The following is a 27976-nucleotide window of genomic DNA, read 5'->3' on the forward strand; positions in this document are numbered from 1 at the left end:
GTAGTATGAATGAGTCATCACTGTTTTATATAATACATTGGAATGGGACTACGAGGAATAGTAAGAAATAGATACCATAGCCATTCAGACTACTAATACGATTAAGGGTGAGAACAGAGTAAGTAATACAGGTAGAGGGCCCAAACCTACCTATAATGTTTTGTGTGGATTTAAGGGTTAGAGGGGTTTGCATTAAAGTATTACTGATGGTAACAATGAGTTTTTCAGTGCCTTTGTATTTCTTGCCTGAAACAAAATCCTCATTTGCTTCAACATAATCCTGGCCCAGAGAAGCATATATTCTCTGACATTAGATTTCCTTAGGTGACTTTCCACAAGACCCAAAATATTAATAGTGTTTCTCGAAGAAAAGAAAGGGAGAAAATACCTCAATGACTTGTTAGGAAACTTTAACCATAATAGAGTGGGATATCTTTGTTATTTGTTTTGCCTGCTTCAATGACCTGGTATCCATTGAGAAGCCCAGATAAGTTGATCTGTTTCTCAAGTCCATTCATCCACTATACTCCTTGAGTAATATTCTGAGAAACACATTTTAGTAAGTGGCATGCTTGGATCCATTATGGCTGTCTTTCCACTTCCTTCTTTTCCTTTCTTTCCTCCACTGGTATCATTTGCTCCCTGACCCACTCTCCACCAGAATATGTAAGGGATGGATGGCTATGTGGACACAATCAGGGTCTAGTTATAAAAGAACATTTCTACAAATAGACACAGGAAACATTCACTGTAATGTAATAGCAAAATAACTGACATCACATTGGAGCTTAGTCTCTGATAAACGAAGCCGTATCAAATATACTTGCTTACCAGTAAAGTCTGTACCGAGGGGGTGAGTGGTGCTGGGGAATTTACAATACCCATTTCCCATGAAGCGGATTCCTTTGGTCATGGCAGCCATCGAAGCTGGCAGAGCCGACTCTCTCCTTTCCAGCTGGTAGAGAGGAGGGGGCCCATTCACCTCTTCCGGTGGGAGCCACATGAGATGTATCGTGGTGCTGTTGATTCCTTTTACCACAGGTGGCCTCAGCTGTGCCGGTGCTGAACATTAAAAACACGTGTTACATTTAGGAATCTGTCTCCTAGCTCTGGACATCTATTCGTTCATACCTACACACACACATCTAGACACTCAAATCAAGTAAGTTGTGGTCACAAGAATTTACAGGGGACTAAGAACTGAAGATACAATATACAGTGGACCTCAAAGGTAACTAAGAATAAAAACCACAATACAGAGCATATCTCTGTATTGTGGACCAAACAGAATTTAAAATAATGTTAATAAATGCTTAACATGGAACTTTCAAGTTTAGATGACAGGTTTTTTGTGTTTTTGTTTTCGTTTTTTTTTCTTAAAGAATCTCTCAATATTTTTCTGACTGATGGCAGCTACTATACCTGGTGGTTGTCACTCCTGATGTACACTGAGTCCTACCAAGCTAGGAGGTGTCCTAACGACCAGGTTCTGCACCCACTGGTCTCTAAAGGCTTATGTTTTGTTTCCTTTGGAGACTTTCCCTGGCCTGAGTGGAAGCGCCCCTTCTCTCCAAAGCTACAAAAATCCTCTAGAAAAACAGAAGCCCATAACTATCCTGGTGACAAAAGACAGATCCTGTTGTATTAACATGATGTGTCAATTTGGTGCTATAAATCATAGAGTTTGAACAGGTAACAGAAATGATTGAGCTGGGTTAATTGAGGAAAGAAAGAGAAAGTAGAAGGGCCTGAGAAGAACTAGGCAGGGCTAAATTATTAACTCATGCCAACTAATGAACAATTATTTTAATACTTTATTTACATTTACTAGTGAAATTTAATGATCTATACATTCATATTAATGTTACCACATTATATATAATTATATAATATATTGCATCATGTTCTATGGGTTTGGATAACTATATAATTACATATATCTAGCATTATAGTGTCACAGTATTCGAATATGATACAGAATATGTTCACTATGCCAGCTACTTATTCCCTATGCTGAGTCCCTGGAAATCACACATCATTTTATCATACCCACAGATTTTTGCCTTTGCTCGAATAATTGGTATTCCATCATGTGCATCTTTTTCAGGTTGGTTTCTTTCACTGAGTAATATACATTTTAGGTTATTCCACTTCTTTTAAGGACTAAGTAATATTCCATTAATTGTTATGAATAATTTATCCATTAGCCTGCTGAAGAATGTCTTGGTCAACTCCATCATTTGACAATTACTAATACAACTACCATAAAAAGTGTGTATGCAAATTTTTCTGTAGATGTAACATTTCAGCATCTTGTAGAAGTATCAAAGATCATAATTAGTGGATCATATAAGAGCAGGTTAAGTTGTGTGTAAAACTGCCCAGCTGTCTTCCACAGTGCCTTAACCATATCACATTCCCACCAGAAATGAATGAGGGTTCCTCTTTCTCCATATCCTCAACAGCATTTGGTGTCAGTAATGTCAATGTTTTTTTGGTGTTGTTGCTGGTCTTAGGTCTTGAACTCTGAGCCTGGGTACTGTCCCTCAGCTCTTGAGCTCAAGTCTAGCATTCTACCATTTGAGCCACAGTGCCACTTCTGGTTTTCTGAGTGATTTATTGGAGATAAGAGTCTCATGGACTTTCCTTCCTGGCCTGGCTTTGAACAGCAATCCTCAGATCTCAGCTTCCTGAGTACCTAGCTAGGATCACAGGCTTGAGCCACTGGCACCCAGCAGTAATCCCCATATAAGATGTCTAGTGGCGTCTTGTTTTAGTTTGCACCTCCCATGTGACTTATGATGTGAAGAAATATCTTATTATAGAGTTATCTGCCATCTCTACACTTTGGTTGGCAAGAAAATCATCTTTCTGATGTCCTAGGCTTGATTTAAATTGAGAATGAAGAAGTATATGTCATTCCGGAGGTTAGACAGAGCATAAACACCAATCTAGACATATATATTCTGGACACCTCTTAGGGCCCTGAAGTAACCAAGAGAGTCACTGGTCCTGAAGTCACCATACCATACCATCCGCGGTGGTCACAAGCTTGGAGTTCTAAGGGCCCATGTCTGCACAAAAAGGGACTGATGTCATAATCACTACAGTATTACTAAAGATACCCATCCAAGGCTGTGTGTGGATTTTTAGCTGTGTTTGTGTTACCATAGCCTTATGCAAAGTCATGACCTATTTCAATAAACATAAATCTCAATGATGTAAATGAAATAATTTGAAACCCTTAAACCGTGAAAGAAAATTCGCATTAAAAGAACTGAGAAAAAATTTTGTTACCTTTTAGGTTCTGGCTTTCTAAAGAGAAACAATTAGGAAACAATTCTCTGTGATTCTATTTTAACTTTAAGTAGAGAATAAAAGCACTGAGCAGAAAGTTCAGCAGCTTAAAAAGAAAATTACAATTCTGATCATCTTATATCACTAAAACCCACTATATATGTATTTAAATATATATATATTTCAAAATTATCTGCATGATTTCTCTTGCTGTTTCCTGCCAAGAATCAACTAATTGGTAAGTTCTCAAAGATCTCATTCTAAAATCTATGATCCTATTTCAAACTAATTTAAACCCAAATAAAAGAGTAAGTTATCCAGAAACTTCTTTCAGTAAGTTTGTTTTCAGTGTTTGAAATCCAACATTATATTAAAATTTTAGCAGGCCATTCTTGATTAACTTGGGAAGGGTAAAGTGCTGTCTTTTTTTTTTTTAAGTCTTGAGCTCAGAAATATAGATGCAGGACCAATTACATGCTGACTTTTTAATCTCCCAATTTCTCTCTCTCTTTTTTTTTGTTGGTCATGGGACCTGAACTCTGGGCCTGGGTGCTGTCCCTCAGCTCTTCAGCACAAGGCTAGTGCTCTACCACTTGAGCCACAGCACAACTTCCGGCTTTTTCTGCTTATGTGGTGCTGAGGACTCGAACCCAGGGCTTCATGCAAGCAAGGTAAGCACTCTACCATGGAGCCACTTTCTCAGCCCCTCTTTCTTTCTTTCTTTCTTTTGCTTTCAGAAATACAAACATAGTATTTTGAACTGTCCTATTATTTTTTGTGCTTTTTTCATTTCTGACTTCAGATTCTCCAGAGTTCTGGGATGTAGGGGGTCTGATGTTTTTTTGTATGGGAAGCTCCGAACTAACTAATAAAATTTTCACTGATGCTACAAATGTCCTAGATTCATTCCATTTTAACCAAAAGTTTTAAGAAGCATGACTAAAATTCATGTATGTCTTACAAACAAGAGAATTTCACTACTTAAAAAGCATCCTCAGTTTCTCTTCTCCCCAACTCCTTGGCAGTACCCCCCCCACGACTAAGTCATAGAGTTATCTCCAACCTAGCATTTTTTTTTCGGTCATGGGGCTTGAACTTTGGGCCAGGTGCTGTCCCTCAGCGCTTCAGCTCAAGGCTAGCACTCTACCACTTGAGCCACAGCGCAACGTCTAGTTTTCTGGTGGTTAATTGGAGATAAGAGTCTCAGGAACTGCCCGGGCTGGCCTAGAACTGTGATCCTCAGGTCTCAGCCTTCTGAGTACTATTACAGACGTGAGCCATCAGTGCCTGGCTCCAACCTAGCATTTTTGTTGGATTAGTTCACCCTGTGGGAGAAAAATGAGGCGGGGGGGGTAACAACATTCAATAAGAAATGTACTCATAACCTTACTTATGTAACTGTAACCACTCTGTATATCACCTTTACAAAAAAAATAAAAGTAAATTTTTTTAAAAAAGGAACAAAACTTTTTTTTTAAAAAAAGCACTTACTTCCTCAATTAATATTTGCTACTCTTGTATTCTAACTGCCCTGCTGGATGCAGGCAGTACAACTATGAATTTCAGAATCCTTTCTGCCAGGATAGCACAATCTACAATCACTACTTAATTAAAATTATAAGTTCAGAGTAAAACAAGAAACCAACAAGGAAAGATAGAATACCAACTAAAAGTAAGAGCACATCTTTGTTCAAATTTGGCAAATAGATTTCAATTAATTAGGGCACTCTTTTATTCAGCATGCGCAAAAATTAACATTGACCGTTCAGACCTTTAACAAGTTGTGGAATAGTCTTTCAGTTCACAAGGAATTATGCCACCAAGAAATTAGACTGTTTTCAAGAAGTCTCCTATAGAGAATGAGTGGAACCATGGTGTACATTTTATCCTTCCACAGAAAAAAAAGAAAAGAAATAGAAAAAGAACCCCTCCAGCTGGTGTATTGTATAGTATCACACAGAGGAGTCAACCAAGTTTGCTTGAAAGGAGGAGTACTCTATGATGTTATCCTTTGCTAAGTTCCTCTGAGACTAGAAGGAAGCATTAAGTTGAAGCTATAGATCAATTAAAGTAGACTGTGCCCTCCCCATACAAACACACAGAGACAGAGACAGAAACAGAGACAGAGACACCGAGGGAGCAAGGCACTGAGGAACTGGGATAATCAAGGATTATTTGCCAGATTGTTGAAGTGATTATAGATACAATAAATGTTTTAAACATCACTTAATTACAAAAGAACAAATTAAGAGATCACATAGAATAATGGTGAGGGTCATGTTTACTTTTGGAGATTATATTCTACTGCTTAATTTCCAATTCTGTCCAGATTTTAGACGAATCTCTTAAAATTTATATCTGTCTCTCTTTTACTATGTACATCATGAGTCTAAAATTTCAGTGCAAAGCTTTAACAATAACTGCTCATACCACACAAACACATAATTACTCTTGAGTTTATAAAACAAATTTGAATACAAATATGTAAGGCACTATTGCTACTAGATAACAACACATCTTTCAAATTACATATCACAGAAGAACAAAATTCATCTGTATTCAAGACCTGCCTTTGTTTGCTTAGACAACCCTCTTAAATATAAAGCATGAAGTGCATTTTTAACAGCTATCGTGTCAAAGAATAAAACAGAATGTTTGTTTTTATTTGGAACAAAATTGCAATGTTCTTGTATTTTTTCAATAGCCCTGTAATCGAATCTCTAGTCTCTTGTATTCATAGGGATCCTTTTATAAAATACTGTGCTAATCTACATTCTTCATGCAGCATTATTACTTTATAATCTGATTAATAGCGTATCATAATGAATAAATTTATTCTTGCAAAATTTATGTCCTGTGAAGTTTGGAGCATCATAGCAAGAGAACTGTGAAGTTATTACTGGCACTCATGTCTTTGTAATCATTTGTTTTTAAGGAAGAATGTGTTGTCTATGAAGATTACATGGCTGCATCATTTCTTATTGTAAAATATCATCTACTTTCTATTACAGAGAAAATGCCTACTCGGGGAACAGACTAACATGGGACTGACATTTCTAGGTACTTTCTCAATAGAAAATAATTTCCAATTTTTCTCAAAGATGAGAATTTGTGGCAGGGAGTGTAATTTGCCAAACACTGTAAGTCAAGAGACTTTTATAAGGTGGTGGGGCCAGAGTGTGCTGAGGTATCCTAGGGACAAAAATATGATGTCTCAGCAGCCACTGTGTCACAACTGCTCACTGATCAGTGCTCAGGAAAGGGAAGACTTCTTCCCACAACTTAAAGAGGTCACCTGATGCTACTTTGTTGACCATTCATTTCCAGATGTGAGAGAAGACAGTGAAATATATATTGTCCGTTCCTTCCTTGTTTACTGGTCACATTCTAGAGAAGAACACACACAGTAGCACAAACCAGCAGAAGGATAATATTTAGGTTCTAAACTAGCTCTTATGGACCCATATCATGACACACTGGCCAATCCAGTATTTGATCTCTCTGTTTCAGTCTCTCTCATTTGTGAGAGTAAGAGATGGGGCTATGTCTAGGATGTCTCTAGTTGGAAAATCCTCCAACTGAATAGTTCAGGAAACACTTCTCAAAGGGATCCCCTGAACCTTTGAGAAGACCATGAAGAGAACCTTGTAACTTTTTTCCTTCACTTCTTAGCAGCTTCACCTAAATGTTCCGAGTCATCAAGAAAGACAAGCACTGCTTTTAGAGAACTTAAGTGGACTTGGTGAGTGAGCCAGGCTTCAACTCACCATCATTCTGGTGATCACTGAAAACTTCATATACAACTAGCATCGTAGAGAGAGGTAACTAGGACAAAGGATCCATGATTTCGAGATTGCTCAAAATGGTTACAGAGATTACAGTGACTGCTGTTCCCTAAAGCCCACCCCTTTCATGAAAGGTAGGAGCTTGGCTTGTAATTATGGCATCCCTGCTACCCAAACTTGAAGCTTTTATGAGCCTTTTGCAATTAACTACTTAAATGCATCGTAACACTTGCTTCTCTGACAGCAAAGTATTGATTTTTTAATCATTTTCAAGTCTCCTCCAGCACAAATAAATGTACTACAGTTACAGTTAATGCACTATGTACATGCTTTAAAGGCTGGTGTGACACGATTTATTATTTTGTGATATATGGAATTGAAGGCTACGATTCTCAGAAAGTAACATCTCAGTGATCGAACATCAGGAAGAACCATTGTCCTTGCTCCTTCAAAATTTCTAATGGTAAGAAAAGGAAAAAAAAGCTAAGGACTTAAAACAAAAAGGATGCTTAGGCTTTTCCCAAAAGAAAAGGGAAGTGAGTTAACTATACATCTTTTATATGCGTCTGTGTAGGAAGAAAAGTTAAATAACCTATCAGAGATGATACAGTTTATATCTTCCTAAAGGTGTCACTGTGGGACTTACAGCAACTTTGTTCAGATGAATTTTTGTCTATTTAACTTCTTTGTTTGCAAGATTTTTCGGGGAGGGAGGGTCTCCTATGTCAAAATGCGACTACAGCCTGTCTGATTCAGTCATTTTTTACTTTTTATGTATTTTAACTGTGGCATTTTAATGGTTGTTATAGGATCTACAGCAACTTCATTATAAAGCTAAGAGTGAACTTTCAGAAAGGCTAAGAGTATTGTTGCTATAGCTAAGAAGACCAATAGGAAACTTGAGAAAGTCTGCTTTTAGATTAAGAAGACCTGGCAACTGAGGTCATTATGTATTTCAATGCACAAAAATATGTGTAAATAAATAAAGCCTTTACCTTGGATGCATTCACACACTTCGAGTAGAAGGTGATGAGTAAAAAGCAGTTAATTTTGTTTTGTTAGAAATAATATCATTTTAGTTTTAGCATCTAAGACAGATGCCAGCATTTCACTCTGAACAGATGGTAATTCCATCTAATAGTGCAGCTCTGTATTAGTAAGGTCTGTTGTGTATACAAACAGTAATAAACACTAGGTAAGGATCAAAATAAATTTTAATTGTTGACATTAAATCCTGGCAGCACAGTTCGGAGGCTGCAATATTCCTTTTTCAAGTCTGTCAAATTTACTAATGCTGCAAAAGCTTTTCTGAAAGCTGCCAGATCTCAGTTCCAATAAAAACAGATTTGCACACTACCAGTGATGGTCTTCAAGCAGGATACCTGCTTCCACCCACAGAAATAACTCTGCAGGAAGGACACCAAATTGTGGTCTTATCCAAAGGATGACCTGCCAGTGCTTTAGTGGGGTTTCTTTCATTGCTTCCAAAAGACCAAATATTGAATTAAGAAGCCAGTATAGCTGGACACTGGAGGTACACAATTGTTATTTTAACTATTGAGGATCAGAGTTCAAAACCAGCATGGGCAGAGAAGTGTATGAGATTCTTATCTCCAATTCATAACATAAAGCCCAGAAGTAGACATGTGGCTCAAGCAGTAGAATACCAGCCTTCAGAGTAAAAGCTAAACAAGATCATGAAGACCTGAGTTCAAATCACAGTACTGGCATGCATGCAAAAACACACACACGCGCACGCAGACCCCCACACACACACCAAAATAAATAAATAAAGTAAAAACAAAGAGAGTATAAATGCTACATACATTAGGGGGCCATAGTTTTATTACAGCCCCTTCTCTTCCCATACTGAGCAATGATACCCATTAAATTCATCTTATGCTCTTTTGCAAGGTGAGCTTTCCTAAGTTTCTTTACAAATGATATCATTTTTTAAAAAGATTTTTCTTTTGCTTCATCTGAAAAGGTTTCTCTGACAACCCCAGCTACCATCCACAGTGTTTTCCCTCGGCTTGGTGGGAATCAAGCGTGCCAATCCGCACCTGCTTGGTTCTCATAAGGTGTCTCTCTATCTCATATTACAAGGAGTAACCTCTATTCATTGGGACGAGCTGCCAGGCTTAAAAAATATAATTTAAATAACACCACCAGTTTGGCATTCAGGTGACTGTTCAATAAGAAACATGCTTTGCAATCATATTTCTTTAAAAACAGGATGTATTTTTTTTAATCATGAAAAATATATTGCTTCCACCATATGGGCCAACCAACGACTCACCAACCGATTTAAGATGCAGCATATTGAGCTGACCATATGTTACAGTGCTGTTGAATGGCTGAGTGATTCATGCCCGTCACATTCTAGTATATCAATTAAAGCTCCTTGAAGTCTACATGATTTGTGTCTCTGTTATTAAACCCTGCTAATTCATCCCACTTACACATCTGTTATAAATCTCTAGGAGTGCTGCATGATTCATGGCAATCTGTGGGCATGCTACAGCAAATTCTTCTCCTTGTAATTAACAGTAAATTGTTTTACTGCCATGCAATGAATTTTTCAGTTATATTGCAAATGAACTCCTAAATGTGCGGTTCTTTCCTAAGAACTGACTTATATCATTAGGCAATTAAAAAGTATTGCTTTGAACCAAAAGCTTTTAATCAAGGGAAATACAACTTCAACACTGCTGAAGAGTCATGGAAATTTGACATGGTAGTTACAAGTATAAAATAATCTCTATTGGAAGAGCAAAAATACACAAACAAACAAACAAACAAAAAACAAACCTTCAGTGTACTGGGGATTTCATGGCTGCTAAGACATAGAACTACAGCCTGCAAACACTTGCCGAGACAAGGTTTTGTTTTTATTTTTTTCCACAGATACTGTTTATCTTAGAAGTTACTTGAGTCATCTGTCATTGCTGAATTTCTCAGGCTGCTTTACACTTCTCTAATTGTAAAATGCTCCCTTTATTCTTGGAATAAATAATTGGATAATTAGCCAAGTTGAATCATCAGAGGATTCCAGTGCTATTCAAGTGTTCTTGTCAAAAGGTGAAGCAAATTCATTTCAGCCCGCCTCTGTGGCTCGTCCAAGAGGCTTTGATTTTTTTTTTAATTCTTCTCTTTCTTGGCATCAGCCTCGGATTCATGAATCCATACATCAAGTCAGTAGTTTAACAACAAATGGAATTAAATTCAAAGAAGGGAAACTAATTGAAGGACAGCAATGAGAAAGTGTTTGGTAATGTGCTTTTTTAATATGGCATGCCACATTTGCATGATAATTTTTCCTTTTTAGCATGGAGCAGAAAGTGACTAGCTTAATAAGGGATTATTCAAGACAGGAAAGAAGAAAATGCATTCATAACTAAGAACAAAGGTTGTATTTTATGAAACAAAAACAGGCAACCTCCAAGAAGTAACTGGATGATTGGTTTATGCATTATGAATAAAAAGGCAGAAAAATATTTGTATTAGTATTCACTAATGACTATATATACAAGATTGTTGTAATTAAAATTATAAATTAACATATTAAGAGTGCTTGTTTAATCACTCTGGGTCCAATTCACAACCAAAAGACTTATGTACCTGCATGCGAAACAATGTGTATTTGCAACCCAGGAGCCAACTGACTCTACATTTCACTTTAGACTCAGAGAGAAAACCTAATACAAGACTCTTGATTTGCTGAATGGTAGCTGGGAAACTTCAGCACTTGTAATATGGAGGTCCATTTATGACAGGCAAAAGTAATATTGAATTGACCAGGAATGGTCAAGAATTTTCTTTAAAAAATTTAAACTGGATTCAGTTTGTGAGTCATGAAAAAGCACAACTTTCTCAAATTAAAAGGGTCATCTTTGCAAGGAACACAAGGGCTCAATAGCAATGTGCATATGACCATATAAAAGGATGCTTATCGAAATGAACTTCAAGAAATGGAAACAAGAGATTTCTTATTATACTGTTTACAGTTCTTTATTCCTCTTTCGCTTCCTCTTCTTCTTCCTCTTTCTCCTCCTTTCCTGTTTTTCTTTGGTTTATTCCCTTCTTCCATTTTTTATATATTTTTATTGTAAAGATACTGTATAGAGGGGTTACAGTTACATGAGTAGGGTAATGAGTACATTTCCTATTGAGCATTGTTACCCCCTCCTTTGTCTCACTGTTTTTTATTTCTGTAATCTTTGCCCTATGTATAAGTTTATCTGATCTGGGGAGGGGATGGGGAAACAGAAACAGAGGAACAAAGGGAGAACCGATTCAGCATAGAAACCCACTAGACACTATGCTGGAAATGAACTATACACCTTGTTGGGGGAGAGAAAAATTGGGAGAGTATGAGGGAGAGGATGACACTGTTCAAAAGGAAATATACTCATTACCTGTCTCATGCAACCTTAAGCCCTCTATATACCATGTTTATCATAAAATTAAACTTTTAAAAAGGAAGGATGTGGGGAATAAGCGTTCTCAGTTTCTGCGGCTCTTTCTGTAATCCTAGCTACTCAGGAGGCTGAGATCTGAAGAGTGTACTTCAAAGCCAGTCTGAACAAGAAAGTCTGAGAGACTCATCTCTAATTATCTACTAGAAAACTGGAAGTGATGCTGTGATTTGAAGTGATAGAGCACTAGCCTTGACTGGAAGAGCTCCAGCACCCAGGTCCTGAGTTCAAGCCACCATCACCAAAAAAAATGTAATCTAAAAATTAAAATAATAATAAGGACTCTTTAAAGAGTTCATCAACTCAATATTCCTACAAACCTCAAAACAAACTCCAAGCCACCAAGAACATTAACAAAAAATTTTTGCAATGGAGAGACAAGTACATGCATAGGATAACCAGTCCTCAGACTGTCACAAGCATCAAAACCCAACAGAGCAACATTGTAATATTCAGTATGAAATGCACCCATTATAATCGTTATTTGGGAGAAAATCACTTCTGAGGAAAAAAGAGGCAATAATAAGTCCCACTCAAACAAAACCTTATCTGTACCTATTGATTTTTGCAACTAAGATCGAAAGAGAAAACATCTTTCCCATTGACTCGATGCTTTGAAAAAGCAAAATGTCACTTCAGATGTTTGATACTTCTTTTTTCAAAAATTTTGAATGGTTATTGGACATCATCTTTCATCTCTGCTAATGAGATCCTATCATTGTATTATACTTCAGAATTGCATTTCCCATGTATGTATTATTTACTATAGTAATACATTTCCTCCAAATTGAAGCATTGTTACTATACATTAACAGAGCAGGAAAGATCATAAGGAAGCAACTCAAGTTTTAGCCCTTTCTTAAAACCAACTTAACTACTTGTAAGTATTGATCTTTACACTGTATATATTTCTATGACTTAATGTCCATGAGTTTAATTTAGATATTAAATCTTGGGAAAATTTAGATAATAAAATTTATTCATCTGCTGAAAACATTTGGGCTTTTCCTTATAATCATGTAAAAATAAGTCACTTTTTATGGATCTGAGAATAATCAAAAATGGTACATTTTATAATAAAATATTTCCTCTATTACTGTCATGCCGATGATTTTATTTTCTACTTGGCAGATGAAAATTGAAATAACTGACAGAGTATATGAAGGAATTAAGGGAAAAAATGTTATTTTTTTCCCTAAAACCTTTGAACAAATTCCATTCCAGCAAAGAAAGTTCTACAGGGAACAGACGCTAGTGCAAACTTTTTCATGGAAATTCGGCACATGGAAAATTTTGGCAATGCATCAACGAACCATATGTTTAAAAATATTCTACTGCATCTCCTGCCACTGCTCCATTTTCTACATTATTTCTGCTCCTACTCTGGCTATCCTAATTACAGCACTCCCCAGAGGGTCTTCAGAGACCCCATCTCACGTTTATTAATGCTAGCCTTGCCTGCTCCCATGGTTTATGACAGAATGGATATCCTGTCTTCTCTCTTCTCCATGGGCTTTTCCTGTAGTATCTCCTGGAAATGTCTCCATTTTTTCTACTTCTTCTTTCCCCCTAAATACAAATCTTTGCTGAGCTATCTTCTTTCAGCTTCAGTTTGTAAAATCTCTCTGTCCTCACTAGTTCATTCTCATCCACACTTTTCCATCTCTATGGATAGAATCACAAACCTAACCCTATTTTAAGCTCTAACTTTGCAGCTTCTGAGACTGTTTGGCTATCATTGTCTAAACCCAAATGTGTTAAAAAAAACCTACTATATGTCTATTAAATGATCAGTGTTTCCAATTTTATTTAATGGGAGTACCATGTCTGACAAGACTGTTATCATAGTTCACTTCCAACATAGTGTCTAATGAGTATCACTGCTGAATGGATTCACCCTTTGTCCCATGCTTCTCTGCTTCCATTCTTCCTTCCCAAAGCATATAAACTTATATACAAGACAAAGGGTACAGAAGTACACAACATTGGGGAAAGGGATGAAGATGGGAAAAACTGGGAGAAAATGAAAGAGGGGGTCACTGTTCAAAAAGAAATATACTCATCACTTGACTTATGTAACTGTAACTCTTTTCTATATCACTTTTGCAATAAAATTTGAAAAATAAGTATTGTAGCATAAACACACATAAAATAATAAAAACTGACTCTCAAAAAAAAAAGACTGTGGGGCTGGGAAGGTGGCTTAGTGGTAGAGCACTTGCCTTGCATGCGTGAGGCCCTGAGTTTGATTCCTCAGCACCACATAAGCAAAAAGAAAAAAGCTGGAAGTGATGCTGTGGTTCAAGTGGTAGAGTGCTAGCCTTGAGCTGAAGAGCTGAGGGACAGCACCCAGACCCAGAGTTCAGGCCCCACGACCGGACCCCCCCCCCAAAAAAAAAAGACCTGGAAAACCTTTAATAACTATTACAGCCCAAGTAAATGTCATTTAACTAGATAATTTCCCAGTCTCCCCACAAAAGTCATCTATATCATTTTCTGTTCTTACAACTTTGCATCAATCTGCCTGAGAATCCTTTGCACAGGCCTATCATATCAGTTCTACCTGCTAGATGTCAACTTCTTGGCCAACCATTATGTTCACTAGCAATCCTCCTACAGTACTTTAAATATTCAGCTTGTAATAGGTGCTTTCACAATCAAGCCATTGCAAGAAAATGTAGTAATGATGTAAATGTAATAATGATGGGCTCATAGTCCATATTACAAAAACAACAGATTTGAAATGGGTATAGTTTGGTTGGTAAAGTTTTGAAATGTACGTTGTAGTTGTGAATGACAGACTTTCTGAAGAAATTTTTCTTTTAAATCTCCCATCAGATTTAAGGCTTCCTAAAGGACTTGGAAGATAGAGTGCTTGCCTTGCATGCATGAGGCATGCCTTTGATTCCTTAGTACCACAGAAGCAGAAAAAGCCGGAAGTGGCACTGTGGCTCAAGTGGTAGAGTGCTAGCCTTGAGCTAAAGAGCTGAGGAACAGCACCCAGGCCCAGAGTTCAACCCCACAACTGACCAAAAAAAAAAAGGCTTTCTAAAGTTTCATTCATTTTTATTTTCCAGAATAAACTAAGTTTTATGACTGTTCTCTCTCTCTCTCTCTCTCTCTCTCTCTATATATATATATATATATATATATAATTGTGAAAATACTGTACAGAGGGGTTACAATTACATGAGCAAGATAATGAGTGCATTTCTTATCAAGCATTGTGGCCTCCTCCTTTGTTTCCCCTTCCCATCCCTTCCCATATTCTCCCTGTCCCCCCACCCAATACTCTCCGCTCCCCCCACACACACCAAAGTTGTAAAGTTCGTTTTCGACATAACAACTTGTACATCTCATTGTTGCAATGGGTCCACCTGTATCACTATTTAAACGATTTGTTTTTCCCCTTCCCCTCCACAAATTATACCGACATCAAATACAGTGAAAGCAGGGGTTATACTGTGGGGGAGGGACATACAAAGCAATGAAGAAATAATCTTAGAAATGTGTTAGGAACAATCGCATGAAAGAAAAAAAACATTTGAGTACATATCTTAGGGTTCATTTCCCTAACATCACTTTATCTGACCTTTTCTGCTTGACTCAGATATATACTAGATATTGCAAATAAGGGAAACCATGGGACCTATGTTCTTTGGGCCTGGCTTACTTCACTGGATATAATTTTTTCCAAGTCTTTCCATTTCCTAACAAATGGGGCAATGTCATTCTTTCTGGTTCTTACATAAATGTTGTAATAATATATAACTGAGAAACAATAGAAATTTCTGTAATTCCTATACATTTGTTAAAAATATATAATCTGACTATAATCACAATACCAAATTTTTTGCTGAGAATGTGCTATATGGTAATACTGCTTTAAATAATGCATTAATTCATTTTATTCTTCATAAAAACTTGATAAAATATTATATCCTCATTTATAAACTGGAAAACTCAAAACAAAATTAAGGTAAGAGCAAAAACAAAGCTTGCATAATTCACACAAGGCCACACAATTAGTAAATGGCTGAGTTGAAAGCCAAACCCTTGTTTTCCAGCTTTTCCTTTTCTCTGTACATACATTTTTAAAATTTAAAATAAAGATAATGCAAAATTTTAATTTAGAAAATTGCCTATCATCCCATGAATAATATAGCAATAGCTAAATATGGCTGGTGTGGCCATGTATACCTGTAATCTCAGAACATAAGAGGCTGAGACAAGAAGATCAAGAATTTGGGGCAAGAATGTGGAGTCTGGGCTCCACAGAGAAGTCCTGTCTCAAAAACACACAAATAAAAATACATAATGAACAACAACAACAAAATAAAAAAACTAGCCTATGTGAAAGCATGAGGCTTTCAGCAAATGTGAGATGTGTCCAGGCTCTTTTTTTTTTTTTAAGAAAAAGAGGTAGAGAAAGAATTGAGTGACTTTGTTTAGTTTTCCTCCCCAGTCCTTCTAGTAGTCAGAGATGGCCCAAAACCTGTGTGCTTTCCCCTCATAAGTGAATGTGATTTGCACAGAGGTGTAGGTGTGTTGAGTACTCTCTTCCATGACACAGAAACTCCGTATTAGTTACTTTTATATCACCATGATAAAATAATGAACAGACACAACGTTAGGGAAAGAATTATGTATTTTGGCTCTCAATCTCAGAGCATTTGTTTTAAAGCCACTTGGCCTTATGTCCTGGGGCATAACATTATGATGGCAGAGGTATGTGAAGGAAGAGGCTGCTCATTTTGTACCAGACAGGAAGTAGAGAAAAGGGGGAATATCAGAAAAGACAAGACCAGTTATAGTCACACACAGACCTGCTTCCTCCAACTCTTTATCTTCTATGGAGGGATTAACCCACTGACTAAATTAGAGCACACAGGATGCAATCACTTCCCCAAAGTCCATCAGTTGGCACCAAACCTCCAACACAGGAGACAACAGAAGACATTTCTTATTCACACTATGGCAAGCTCATTGGCGCGACTCACTCTAATTAATAGTAGAGTACTTATTATCATTGATACTTCTAGCAGGGAGGTTCCTTCTATAGATATTTTTCTTCCATTGGATCTCTAGAATCCATCTAGTGCCTAAGATCAGACGTGCCTCCTTTCAGTTCCTTTCATTTATTGTGCCTTTGGAAAAACAGATTGGAGCCTCTAGAGGAGAATGCCTGTTTGCTGTTAGAAACTATGGCATGTGATGGCTTTCTGTGGTATGTAGCCCAGAGGAGTGAGTACTTGCCAGGGGTGTGCTGCTATTTAAAATGTCACCAAAATGATGTCTTCAAGAGGTTAAAGCAGATGGATAACTCACCTCAAAACAGTAGAACAGTGAGTAGACACCACACAGAGATAGTTTTAAATCAGTGTATGCTATTACTTGTTTATTCTTTTCCCTCTGGAGATACAGCACTGTGTTTGAACTCAGGGCCTCACAATTGCTGGGCTGGCAACTTTCTCCCTTCAGCTACACCTTCTTTCCTGATACTTTTGTTGGTTCCTTTGTAGATGGAATAGCAAACTTTTTTTTGTCTTTTCTTTTTTGGTACTGGGGATCGAACCCAGGATGTTGCACTTGCTAGGCAAGCGCTTTGCCACTGAGCTACATCCCAGCCCTCTAGCAAACTTTTCTGCCCTGGTTGGGATCAGATCTTGAGCCTCAAAATCTCTGCCTCCAAACTAGCTAGGATGATTTTATTATATTATAGTCCTCAGGTAAGGAATTCCTTCTTTAAACAAGGATCCAAAGATGGTACAAATTTGCCTTTGTGCTAGTAGTTCTGACCCCATTGAAAGTACGAGATAGAGGTTAGACAAACACTGGAATAAATATTGCTAAGACTATATTAATTTTTATCTTTTTTTCTGTTTAAAAAATATCAAGGAGGACAGCAATCTGCATCAGAAAGGGAGCAACAGAGAACAAAAATAAAACAAACAATATGTCAAAAGTAGAGAAGTTTTGTAGGCATTAGTTTCTAAATTTAGTTTCTATGTCTGTGAAGACTCACTTACCAGCTGCTAAAGTCTGTCCTGTTCCAGAAGCACTGATTACACAACCAACCACATTGCAGAGGGAAACAGTAAAGCCGTATATCGTATAAGGTTTCAGTCCATTTACAACATAAGACAGGTCTTGAGGTTTAGCAGTGTGCAACAGCTTCAAGGCAAACATAATAAGAAAAATCAGATAATAGATAATCACTGCAAACACTACCACCATAACAAAGTTCTGTGAGTTCAGACAGAGGGAATTATAGCCCAACTTCTATTAGCAAAAGGGATTTTTTTAAACAAAAGTATTACAACTAGCCAGGGTTTAATTGATAATAGTATATGCATACTGTTTTATGAGGTGATAATCTACTTCCTGAAAGTGGATAAATGAGAAAAGCGAGTTATTGCCTCATAAAGCAGCACGGTGGTGTGGTTATTGTCACCAATGGTAGAGATAAAGATGGTGACACTGTCATTGCTACTGTGAACAAGTCCAGGGGAAACCACCAGGCTTGGCCCACAGTAACCCAGCGCAGGATACCACCTGCTAGCTCATGGCATGAGAACAGAGCCCCACACTATGTTAATCATCATATCATTTTCTTGAAAGAGACAGAAATAAAAGGGGGGGAAATCCTGTGAAACATATTGCTGAATATCCACAAGAGGTCAATTCTCAATTATCTTGTTCATGCAAATGACCACATACAGATTCAATCAGTAACATTTTTTTTGACATACCCTCTTTAGTACACACTTTCAAATCAAAGTGGCAGATTTGAAGAGACAAGACTGAAGAGAACTCCATAGTTCATAAACAAACAAACAAATCTGAGAATTTGTTTCGTGATTATACAAAGAATTGGTCTAAAGGAACCATGTAAATTTGCTTAGACTGGTGTAAATTATATTTAGGGGAAAACAATGCTTAATAGGAAATATACTCATTACTCATATAACTGTAACCTCTCTGTATAGTATCTTTACAATAAAAATATATATTAAAAATTTAAAGACACAGAAAAGTACAACACTAACCATGGATATAATACTTTTTTTCTCAGGGCTACTGATAGATACTTTTCACACAATGATGTCTGAGTCAACAAAGAACCAGGCTGATAGTATAAATGATCATAATCCTATCATTATAAAGATGGTAAGCAACTTCTTTTTTTCTTTTTGTTTATTTGTTGTGGGTCTTGAACTCAGGGCCTGGATGCTGTCCCTGAATTTTTTCGCTCACGGCTGGCATTCTACCACTTTGAGCCACAATGCCACTTCTGGTTTTCTGGTGATTAATTGGACATAAGAGTCTCACAGGACTTATCTCAGCCTCTTGAGTAACTATGAGGCACCGGTGCCCAGAGAAGTAAGAAATTTCTATCAACAAATGATCTCACAGCCAACAATTAGATATTGGGGTGATGCTGGTGTTAAAAAACCAACTACCCTCCCTATGGTTTACATGGTACTACAATTGCATTCAGTACATAATACTAAAGAATGCTAGCAAATAACTAATGGTTTACATGTTTATTCTATATTTTGTCATCATTTTAGAGTGGTATGTAGGGCAATTTATTGGTTTATTTTACCTAAGTTGATGTAAGTATACTTCTGTGATATTTGGCAATAAGGGAATATTCTAACAATACATTTCTCAGAAGTTATCTCTGTCATTAAACTATATAATCATAAAAAAATAAGTTTCCACCAATAAATGTGAAGTAGAGATTGCTGCAAAGTTTAATGACATTTGGCATAATATTTTAGATTCTGTAGTATCTATTATACTGTAGTATAATAATGTTAGTTAGAAGTAAAATATGTTATGTTAGGGGCATGTTAAATGGGCCAAATAAGCAAGAAGCTACAAGTGTATAGAGCTCTTAATAAATATGTGCTGAAGAGAGTGAGAATGCATCATGGTCAAATTGAAGAATCTGACAGATCACCGACAGTCTAGAACATACAGTCCAAATTAAAAAAACAAAAAACATCATCTCTTTCATTTCCTATCACTAAAAAGGAGGCCAATGTCTGGTACACCTCCTCACATTCCAAAAGGAGCCTATTTCAAAAGTGTATATATGTCTGGATACTGTTCTATCCAAGTTACCTTGTAACATGGAAGGTTGCCATTTTTAATGTATTGCAGTAGAGGAAAAATCTCCGTTCTAGACCCACACTGTGGTTCAAGATGATGAACAATTTGGGACATAGACTCTAACAGACTCATTATTAAGGATAATAATGCTGGGGAAAGATGTTTTGATGTGTTTATGTAGAGAGCCCTGAGGTACATCCTTAGTTCTAAAAAGGCCCTTTCATTTTCCAGGATTATTACAAATATCCAATCGATGAGTTCTTAGACACAGTAAAGTCTCAGTAACTATGTATGCATACGATTATTCCATTACTTCTTACTTGAACATAACTCACCAGAAGGCAATATGTAAAATTATATCAAGATTTTGTCCATATTCATTATGCTCACATGATTCATTTGAATCATTATTTGTAACATTTGTCATCAGCTGTAATAAACTCTATTTTTCAGTAATTGTTTTAGAGGGACTTTAAAAATGTTTAAAATATATGTACAAGATGTTCTTACCAATATTATTTATACTTCCAAAAGAATATAATATAAAATCAACAAACTGTGACTTGGTTAAATGTACTATTGTGTATCCTATATATAATTTAATAATTTAATCCTATATATTATATATATATATATATATATAAGTTAACTCCTTGTAAAATACTTAAGTGGAAAGAGCAGGTCTAATGAAACAAAAGCATATTAATGTTTCTTCAGTATACACTTATATCAGAAACAATCGGTGTGCATAGAGAGATCCTTGTACATATAATATCATGTTGAGAAAGGAAATACCATATTTAATGAGTATACTGGGAGAATTCTGTTACAAAATTATATGTAAAGTCAGAAAATGTCAAATGTGAGTCAACTCTGGAAGAATATCAGTTAAAAATAACATTACCTGAGTAAAGAACACTGGAATTGATTGTTGAGGTGATTGTTCAGAAATCATATTGATGTTAAAACTTACAACTTTTCCTCTTGTGATATTTTCTGCTGGTTTCTCCCAGGAGATGTTGAGAGAGCAGGATGAGATGGGGAAGACCAAAGGAGCATCCATGAATACAGGAACTAGTCAGGAAAAAAGATATTGGCAAAACAGTGCATGTGACCCCTACCCCTAAAAAATTTCAGACTCATACACTTTAGTTTCTGAAATACTCTATTCATAAAATTCAGATTTGAATAAAATAGAAGAATACAATGGTACATATAAAAGATACCCACTTTCTATGTTATAAGCTAATACAATTTTCACTTGCAAAATAAAAATATCTGATAGGAATTTATTTGTATGTGAAAAGATAGCTAATAGATAATGGGGCAGAAAGCCATAGGTATTCTGAATATTTGAATAAAATCACAAAACTGAGTGTGTTTAGTCTGCAAAGTTCAGAAAAGTACCTAAGGATATACTGGATTTCTCATAGAAAGGAAAATATTTCACTGAGCCAAACCAATGTTTTCAGTGGCAAGAATGGAAAATTAGGGGCTGGGGAGGTGGCTCAGTGGTAGAGTGCTTGCCTCATGTACATGGGGTCCTGGGTTCGATTCCTCAGCTCTACCTAAGGAGTACAAGCCAGAAGTGGCACTGTGGCTCAAGTGATAGAGCTCTAGCCTTGAGCTGAAGAGCAGAGGGACAGCGCGCACATCCACATTTCAAGTGCCACAACCATCCAACCAACCAAACAAACAAAAAAAGGCATGGAAATTTAGCTATACAGATAGAGCTGAATCTAGAATGCTCTAAATAACTTCAAAGAAATCCTCAAAGTTTTTGCTAAGTTTTGATTGATCGGTCCAAGGTTCATACACACTATACATTTTCCCCTTGGTATCCTTGAGATCTTAATATGGGTTTTAAATATGCTAACCAAAGGTGTATTATCATTGCACTTTCATTAACCAGTGACCCATAAGATTATGAGAGTCCAGCATGGCAGTTTCTCCCATTACTTTTCCTTTCTGACCTTGAATTTCCCCTTCCAGGACGCCATGGCTCATCACTTGTGCTATCGTGGCACTATTATTTGTCCAAGATGGCTGGTACCCATTATGAGATGCTAAAACAGTGTACATTTTATTCATGAAATGGTTCCCTTGGACATCAACCTAAACTACTCTCGTCCTATGCAGCTCCAATAGATCAACTTTAGATCAGGGTATATAGGTTTTCTTTGGCTATCTATAGATTCAAAGCAGAGCAAAAAATGCTTTCCTTTCCTTAAATATGCTAATGAAATCTGAAGCATGCGTCAAGTAAAGAATAAGATGGAAGATGAAAAATAACGCTCTGCCTTAATGAAGGTCTCTCAGGAAAACTAACACTTGTATCCTCTTTCCTTACCCGAATGCTAATTGTTTATAAGAAATCTTGTGAATTGTATAGATTTTCATGTCAATAGGTAAAAACTGCTACTCACACTGGTTGAAAGGAAAAATGAGCACAGAGTTGTAAAATTGGTACCAGATCTCGTTGACTAAGGATAAACTGTGATGTATATGGAACAAGATGGGGGTGGTGGTCAATATGTTCCAAGAAGGGAAGCCAACTGCTATTTGTGGAACATATTCTTAAAAGATTATAACTATAGATATGCCCTCCCTCAAATGAATTCCTATCTGAAATATTTACTCTCTCCCCCAAAATTTACTATAAATACTTTATGATATTGAGATTCTTATGTAATCAACCCATTATATTGTCTCTTTTTTGGCACAATTCTTGCTGTTCCACATGCAGTGTTTCAGCACTGTGGACTTTAATTTCAGGCCACACTTTCATGCATGGTCTTTTTGTTTCATTTATTTAGGTTTTTTGTGGGGGGAGGCACTTGGGATTTTAAACTCATACTTGCTAAGGAGATGCTATACGCATGCCGAGTTGTTTGTTTCTTTGTTTTAAATAGAATTCAAAGCACTGATCATTACCTGATTCTCCTGTCCTTTCTGAGATCCAGACAGAGGACACACTGCCAGCCATATTCACAGCTAAGACTCTAAACTCATACTCGGTGTATGGCTCCAAGCCAGTGATGAATGCAGTCATTTGAGGAGGCTTTGGTGTATTTTCATGAGCTGATCCTGAGACTGGGTGAGGATCGAACCAGCTGCTGCTCTGAAACACTCGACTTTCTTCAGTAGATCCCAGTCTTCTCATGTATAATTCGTATCTTATAATTATTCCTAGAAAAGTTCAACAATGAGCAGAATTATTTCAACGGGGGCCATCATTAGGGTGGAGCAAGAACAGGTTATTCAGAATGTGGATGTTTTATGATTCTAACTAGATCACTTGCCATTTTACTTTTTATAACCCAGATATAGCAATTTAGTAACTGGTTGATGTGTTCTTTTTGTTTTAATACACATGGGTTGTACAGTTGTTAAGATTTGTTAGGTCCATTTATGTGTGCAGTTCACCTTAATCAGACGCTCTCTTTCATCATTCTCTCCACCTACCCCTGTTCTCACCAGTCACATTGTATTGTTTTTCCTACTTCCATTCTTACATCCATGCATTGGATATTTTGACTATTCATCCACTGTTCCCTTTTCCATCCATCTACTACAGCCCACTAAACCTCCCAGCAATCAAAATTCTTCAGCATCCTGATTTGCATTTTATTAAACTGTCTGTTGATTATGTAAAGGGTTTGCAGCATGGAGTTTCATTCCCGCATATATATATATATATATATATATATATATATACACACACACACACACACACACACATATGTCCTTGAGTGTGTTCCATGAGAGGTGTTACCTAATAGGTTGCATGAAATACTATTAAAGGTATATTCTTAATTTAAAAATAAAAGAAAGAAACGGTGTACAAAAAGTAGGTATAATTTATCACATTAAAATCCAATCTTTTCTAGAATGAACAGCCACAATTTCTACTAAGGATGGCTAATTCTATTTGGGAATCTGAACATTCTACTTCCAATTTGTATATCGTCAAACCTGGGAATTTTAAGTTAATATATTTGCATAAGTATTGTACTTACGTTTTACCCAGTTTTTACCAAGTAACTTAAATAAATGAAGGTTCTGTCATATTATGTACATGATATAAATTATGAAACATTTATCCATATATGTCTGGCCTCTATAACCAAGGGTTCAATTGTACAAATATAAAAATTAACTTAATGGAGTCAGATAGCCTAGATACATATTTTTGTATTATTTTATATCTTTTGCTTGCTTAAAAGAGAAGATTTGCTGCTTCCAGGTGCCCTAACTTGTGACACAGTCAAATATAATGCATTTCATAAGTGAGCTTCCAATTATAAACACCCTTAGTGTTATGGCAGATGTCATTAAGAGCAAAGCTAATATTAGCCTTTTAAGAGGCAATTTAATTGAATGGAATTTGTTATTAGATTAGAAAAATATGCCTCCTTCCACTAACCATGAGAAATAGAATCTCACATCTTTGGAAATTATTTTTCCATGATCATACCATATGGTTATATCAACAAATGCAGACACCATATCCTACTGTACCATTCCACATGGTTAGGTTCTGGTTATTGATCAGGCAAGGGGAATCTAGGCCTTGAGTTCTTACCATTTGGATCCATGGGTGGAGCCCATTCTGCATGAACTTCTGTGGAACTGGTTTTCTGTATCTGGGGTGGACTCAGCTTTCTGGGAGGGGCCTGGGCTGTGGTGACGGTGATGGGTAAGCTGTGTAAACAGCCCCCGCTAGTACATGCCTGGACAGAAAAATTGTACTGGCTGAAGGCGACCAGATTCCAGATAGTGGCAGAGGTTTCCTGACCTTCATACGGAACACATGGCGGAACACTATCCAGAGGAACGCAGGATAAAATATATTTCTCTATAGGACCCGAGCGATTAGAGAGTGCACTCCAGGTAAATGTTACAAAATTGGAACTAACAGGTATGATATAAGTTAAGTTCAAGTGTCCCTCTGGGACCCCAGCCTTTGTCTGATAAATGACAGCCATACTCCTTGTTGAGCCATGGACACTCGTGGTCTTAATGTCATATGAATATGAGGTATATGGTGACAAGAAAGTATCTTTGAAGTATTGAATACCTGAAATTAAAAGAAAAAAAAAGAAGACAATGACATTCCACAACCTGGGGGACATTTCTAATCATCTTGCTCTTATTTAACCACATTACCTATACCAATTCAATCAAACATATCAATGTGTGACATTTTTGAAAGTAAGATTTATAAAATTACTGATTACATTTATTATTAAATATAATGGGAGAAAAATGTCATTAGCAGTGAAAGGATCCCTAAAAAGTCTCTTTTAATATTTGTCTTGCATCTTGCAGTGTTCTTTTGATAGAAGATGTAACAAGAAAATACATCCAAATCTACTTCCTTTACAAAACTGTTTTTCTAGTAAAATGCTAATACATTAGACCAAGTACCAACAAGCGAGTGCCAAATACCAAGTATGTCACCAGGTCACTTCTGTGACTACCGAAATTAAATAAAATAATGCTTATTGTTCATAGTTGCTAAGATGCGGAGATATTTGTTATAAATTCTAGATAAACAGGATTTCTATGCATTGGGCAAAGAAAAGAATATATAAAGATGAGCTTAAAAAACACAAAAGAGAGTTGCTGGGTTCTGGTAGCTCACACCTATAATCTGAGACAATCAGGAGGCTGAGATATGAGGATCATAGTTTGAATCCTGCCAGGGCAGGGAAGTCTATGAGAATCTTATCTCCAAGGAACCACCAAAAAGCCCGATGTAGTGTTGGACTCAAATAGTAAAGCACTAGCCTTGAGCAAATAATCTGAGGTCCAGTGTTCAGGCCTGAAGTTCAAGCCCCAATAAAGCATAAAGTAAAAAGGTGAGAGGGGCAAACAAGTGAGAGAGTGAAATAAAGAGAAAGAGAGCAAGTAGAAAAAAGAAAAAGAAAGGGAGAGAGAGGATATGATTAGATATATACTTGGAATGTCCTCATTCTGTGGGAAAGCAAACACATTGTAGGATTGAGATGAAATGTACCAGGAAGAAGAAGAGGAAGTATAATGTAGGATAGTGCAGGATGAATGTGATCCAAGTATATTATATGCTTTTTAGGTAGTCAATTGGATATATGAGTCTCACAGATTTTCCTATCTGTGATGGCTTCAAACCAGGATTCTCAGATCTCAGCCTCCTGAGTAGCTTTCTTCTTCCCAGAAAAATGCCAGAAGGACTGCTGCCAGTTTCCTTAACAGGATTATGTATGTAGATATCATGTATTCATATAAAGCATTAGCCTTATTTATATGCATACCATATCACAGTAAGACATTTAGCATCTGATTTTACTCTATGGGGTTTCTTGGTATTGGGATTGGTGAGGATGCCATATTGAGAACCAAGGGATCTACTATGGAATCTTTCACTGCTGAGGCAAGATGATCCTTCACCCACTGGAAGGACCAAAGATTGGATATAGGATATGGAGGGATGGTCTCCAAAAGTTCTCAGCTATATCAAGAACCTGGAGGGAGATAGGATTGTTGAGTGTTCATGAGGACCTGACCAAGCTAAGAATGAACATTGTCCACTGGCTTTATCAGCAATTAATGCCATGAGAATGCTAAGGGTTGATATGAGCTCACACTTCACAAATGAGCCAGAATCCTCAGAATAACTACTACAAAAAGCCAGAGGGAAGCTGACCTTCCCTAAATGTCATCAATCATAGTGGCTGAAGGAAAGGGATAACAGAAAGCCAAACAAAATGAAAGAATTTCTGAGTGAATAGTGCTTTTGTCATTTTATTTTTCACCACAAATGCTCCATGGAAATATATAGTGCATGAATATTATATTAGGGGCCAATCACATAAAATCTATAAAACAATCTACATGAGGATAGTTTAAAATGAAGAATGATTATAATGACTTCCTACTGATTACAGAAATTTCTACAAAGAATGTAGAAATAGAAGAGATAGGTAAAATTCACTAGCCCTAAAGTCCAAAGAAGAAACATATTCAGAAAAGTTTTCTAGGATGAGACTGATAAATGGTACAATCATGGCCCACTGGATGGTGGAAAAGTTTGGTGAAGTTCCTATGATTTATTCATTAGATATTTTTACTCAATGCTTGTAGTCTTTAAAATTTGATATCTATGCTGGATGCTGATGTCTCATGCCTGTAATCCTAGCTACTCAGGAGGCTGAAATCTGAGGATTCTGGTTTGAAGCCATCATTGATAAGACTTGTATATCCAATTAACCATCAGAAGAGCATATAATGCACTTTGATCACATTCACCCTGCACTATCCTACATTGTTCCTCTTCCTCTTCCTCTTCCTGTAACACTTCTTCCTAGATATTCTTCTTTTAAAATGCATGTCACTTTTAAAAATATTGATTCCATAGATGAGAGAAAAATAATGTGTGTGATATGTCTCTCTGAACCTAGTGGATTTTTGTTTAACTCCCTTTAGTTTTTGCACAAATGAAACAATTTCATTTCATTATTTCATTCTTCTTTATGGCTAAATAACATTGTTCATCACTCATATATAGCACAATTTCTTTATATCTTCATCTGTGGATGTGCATCTAGGCTGGTTCTTTAACTTGGCTACTGTAAATAATGTCAGAAGAAAAGGAGTGATCAGGAATCTCTATTGTATATTGACTTGGATTTTAGAATCTAATCTGGATTTCACAAATAATAAGGATGATTTTTATTTCATATTTTCAGCAGCATCTTATATTTAATATTCCTTTGGTTCCGTGTACAGAGTACACACACACACACACACACACACATACAACACTTATACAACCAATAAAAGCCTCTGATAATTTTTACATCTATGACATCTAAACTACCTCTGCACAAGCTAGATCACAACAGTGTGAAAGTCTAATTAGGTATAATTGCAAAATGCTAACTTAACTCCCATACTTTTCTACTTCTGAAAGCCTATGAAGACACAAATCAATTAAATTTTACTTAGGAAAATCATTGAATATACCTTAACAGTTTTTAAAAGTTAATTATTCAAAAGCTTTTACATTATTCCATCGTTACAAGAGTTCTATTACTTGTAACCAATTTCTTGAAAGATATAAAATTTTTAATGCACCAGCACACCAGGATTTTAGAACAAGAACTACTATTTGAGCAAGGCCAGTTAGGAAAAGTTTCTATTCTAAGAAAGAATTGTATAATAGTCTCAGCCAAATGATCAAAGTTGCTTAGAAGACAACACTATTAATTTTCTTTGAAAAGTTCAATGATTCTCTACTTATAATGCTTAATG

At 36.5% G+C, this 27976-nt stretch overlaps 1 protein-coding gene across 1 annotated transcript in view; it reads right to left on the minus strand.

Annotated features, from left to right (window-relative positions):
* Ush2a (Usher syndrome 2A (autosomal recessive, mild)) overlaps positions 1 to 27976 on the minus strand; it is a 640567-nt gene that overhangs the window by 457431 nt on the left and 155160 nt on the right. The window contains exons 16-20 of the mRNA XM_013015154.1: positions 24267 to 24761; positions 22616 to 22870; positions 20586 to 20755; positions 17590 to 17734; positions 832 to 1062 (exon numbers count right to left, since the gene is read on the minus strand). Coding sequence (XP_012870608.1) covers positions 832 to 1062; positions 17590 to 17734; positions 20586 to 20755; positions 22616 to 22870; positions 24267 to 24761 — 1296 coding nt within the window. The remainder of the gene's footprint in view (positions 1 to 831; positions 1063 to 17589; positions 17735 to 20585; positions 20756 to 22615; positions 22871 to 24266; positions 24762 to 27976) is intronic.

This window comes from Dipodomys ordii, unplaced genomic scaffold, assembly GCF_000151885.1.
Source record: "Dipodomys ordii isolate 6190 unplaced genomic scaffold, Dord_2.0 Scaffold26, whole genome shotgun sequence".
Taxonomy (NCBI): domain Eukaryota; kingdom Metazoa; phylum Chordata; class Mammalia; order Rodentia; family Heteromyidae; genus Dipodomys; species Dipodomys ordii.